Source organism: Antrostomus carolinensis, unplaced genomic scaffold (genome assembly GCF_000700745.2).
Source record: "Antrostomus carolinensis isolate BGI_N321 unplaced genomic scaffold, ASM70074v2 scaffold2787, whole genome shotgun sequence".
NCBI lineage: Eukaryota > Metazoa > Chordata > Aves > Caprimulgiformes > Caprimulgidae > Antrostomus > Antrostomus carolinensis.
In genome coordinates, this window is record NW_010329292.1 from 5,228 (window position 1) to 6,496 (window position 1,269).

General features: G+C 40.6%; 1 protein-coding gene across 1 annotated transcript in view; it reads left to right on the forward strand.

Moving 5' to 3' along the window:
• The window catches only part of LOC104528465 (GATA-binding factor 2), a gene marked incomplete at its 5' end in the record, with an annotated part of 7,740 nt that overhangs the window by 5,223 nt on the left and 1,248 nt on the right, over positions 1 to 1,269 (forward strand). Inside the window, one exon of the mRNA XM_010172486.2 lies at positions 716 to 841. Coding sequence (XP_010170788.2) covers positions 716 to 841 — 126 coding nt within the window. The remainder of the gene's footprint in view (positions 1 to 715; positions 842 to 1,269) is intronic.

Below are 1,269 nucleotides of genomic sequence, written 5' to 3' on the forward strand. Positions count from 1 at the left end.
CCCCCTTTTTTTTTTTAAGACAGTTGTTTGAGGGCTTGTCAGCCAAGGAATGGAGTAGGGACAGAGGCACAGACGGGTCAGCGGAATCATTGCTGCAAGGCATGAAATTTGGTTTGCTAAATATTTAAAGAAAGTTGGAGCCGTTTTTGTTTTCTCCCTTTCACTTGTAAATGGAAACTGAATTTTCAGTGATGGCTCTGATAAATACTGCACCCAGTTAAGTAATGCAGTTGGTTTTCTTTTGTGTCCATCTTTAAAAGGCCAGAGTAGGGGTAAAAATCACATTCTTTAAGATCATTCCCTCTTTTCAAACTCAGTCCCAACACTGGCACAAACTAAAGTGGCTATTTAAAAAAAAAAAGACAAATACATTTTAATGATGCATATCAGAATCCTGCAAAGGGAAAACCTGGAAATTTTCCCCTCTGAAATTTTTGTTTGTGGAGTTAGAGGTGCATTGTTTCTCTCTGTGTCCCCTGCGCACATGGTGCCACGGGACTTGAAGCTGCAATCCACATAGGGGAATACTTGAATTTAAACAAAAACCTAATGGCCACAAATGTAAAACTGACAGGAGCTTTTCCTTCAGCCCTGATGCTCTGTAAAATCTTTGCAACTAGTTCTACCCAACCTAAATATTGAGTCCAACTTGACCTTTCTCATGATCTCCCTCCTCCTGCCGATACATTTTTAATTTTCTTTTTCTTTTGGTTAGTCAGCGGCCAGGAGAGCAGGGACTTGTTGTGCCAACTGTCAGACAACCACCACGACCTTATGGCGACGTAATGCAAACGGGGACCCAGTTTGTAATGCCTGTGGACTCTACTATAAATTGCACAATGTGAGTATTTACTCATCTCATGTGTCGCTGCTTGCCTCGCTGGGATTGATGTCTTAACTGCATGGTGTACACTAGGCTTTTATTGGTTTCAGGGTTTTGGTTGTTGTTTTATTCCTTCCCCCGTCTCTAAGGTTCCCCTGGGAAGTGACAGCCATTCTTTGTCGGCATAGTGATGCTAAGTTCAGTGACATTACAATGTATTAGCTTGGCTTCTAACGCTTGGGCAAATCAGGCAAAATAGAGCTACCACACTTGGTTTTAACTAAGCATGTTTTGTGTGCTGTTTCCCTCCAGAAACATAGAGGCCATTTGGAATGGGCTCCGTGCAAAAATTAATCCCAATGGGGCATCTTCATTTTGATTTTTTTATTTTTCCAAAATAATTGCATCTAAGGCTTTGTTTTATTCAATTTTTTTTTAAAAAAGAA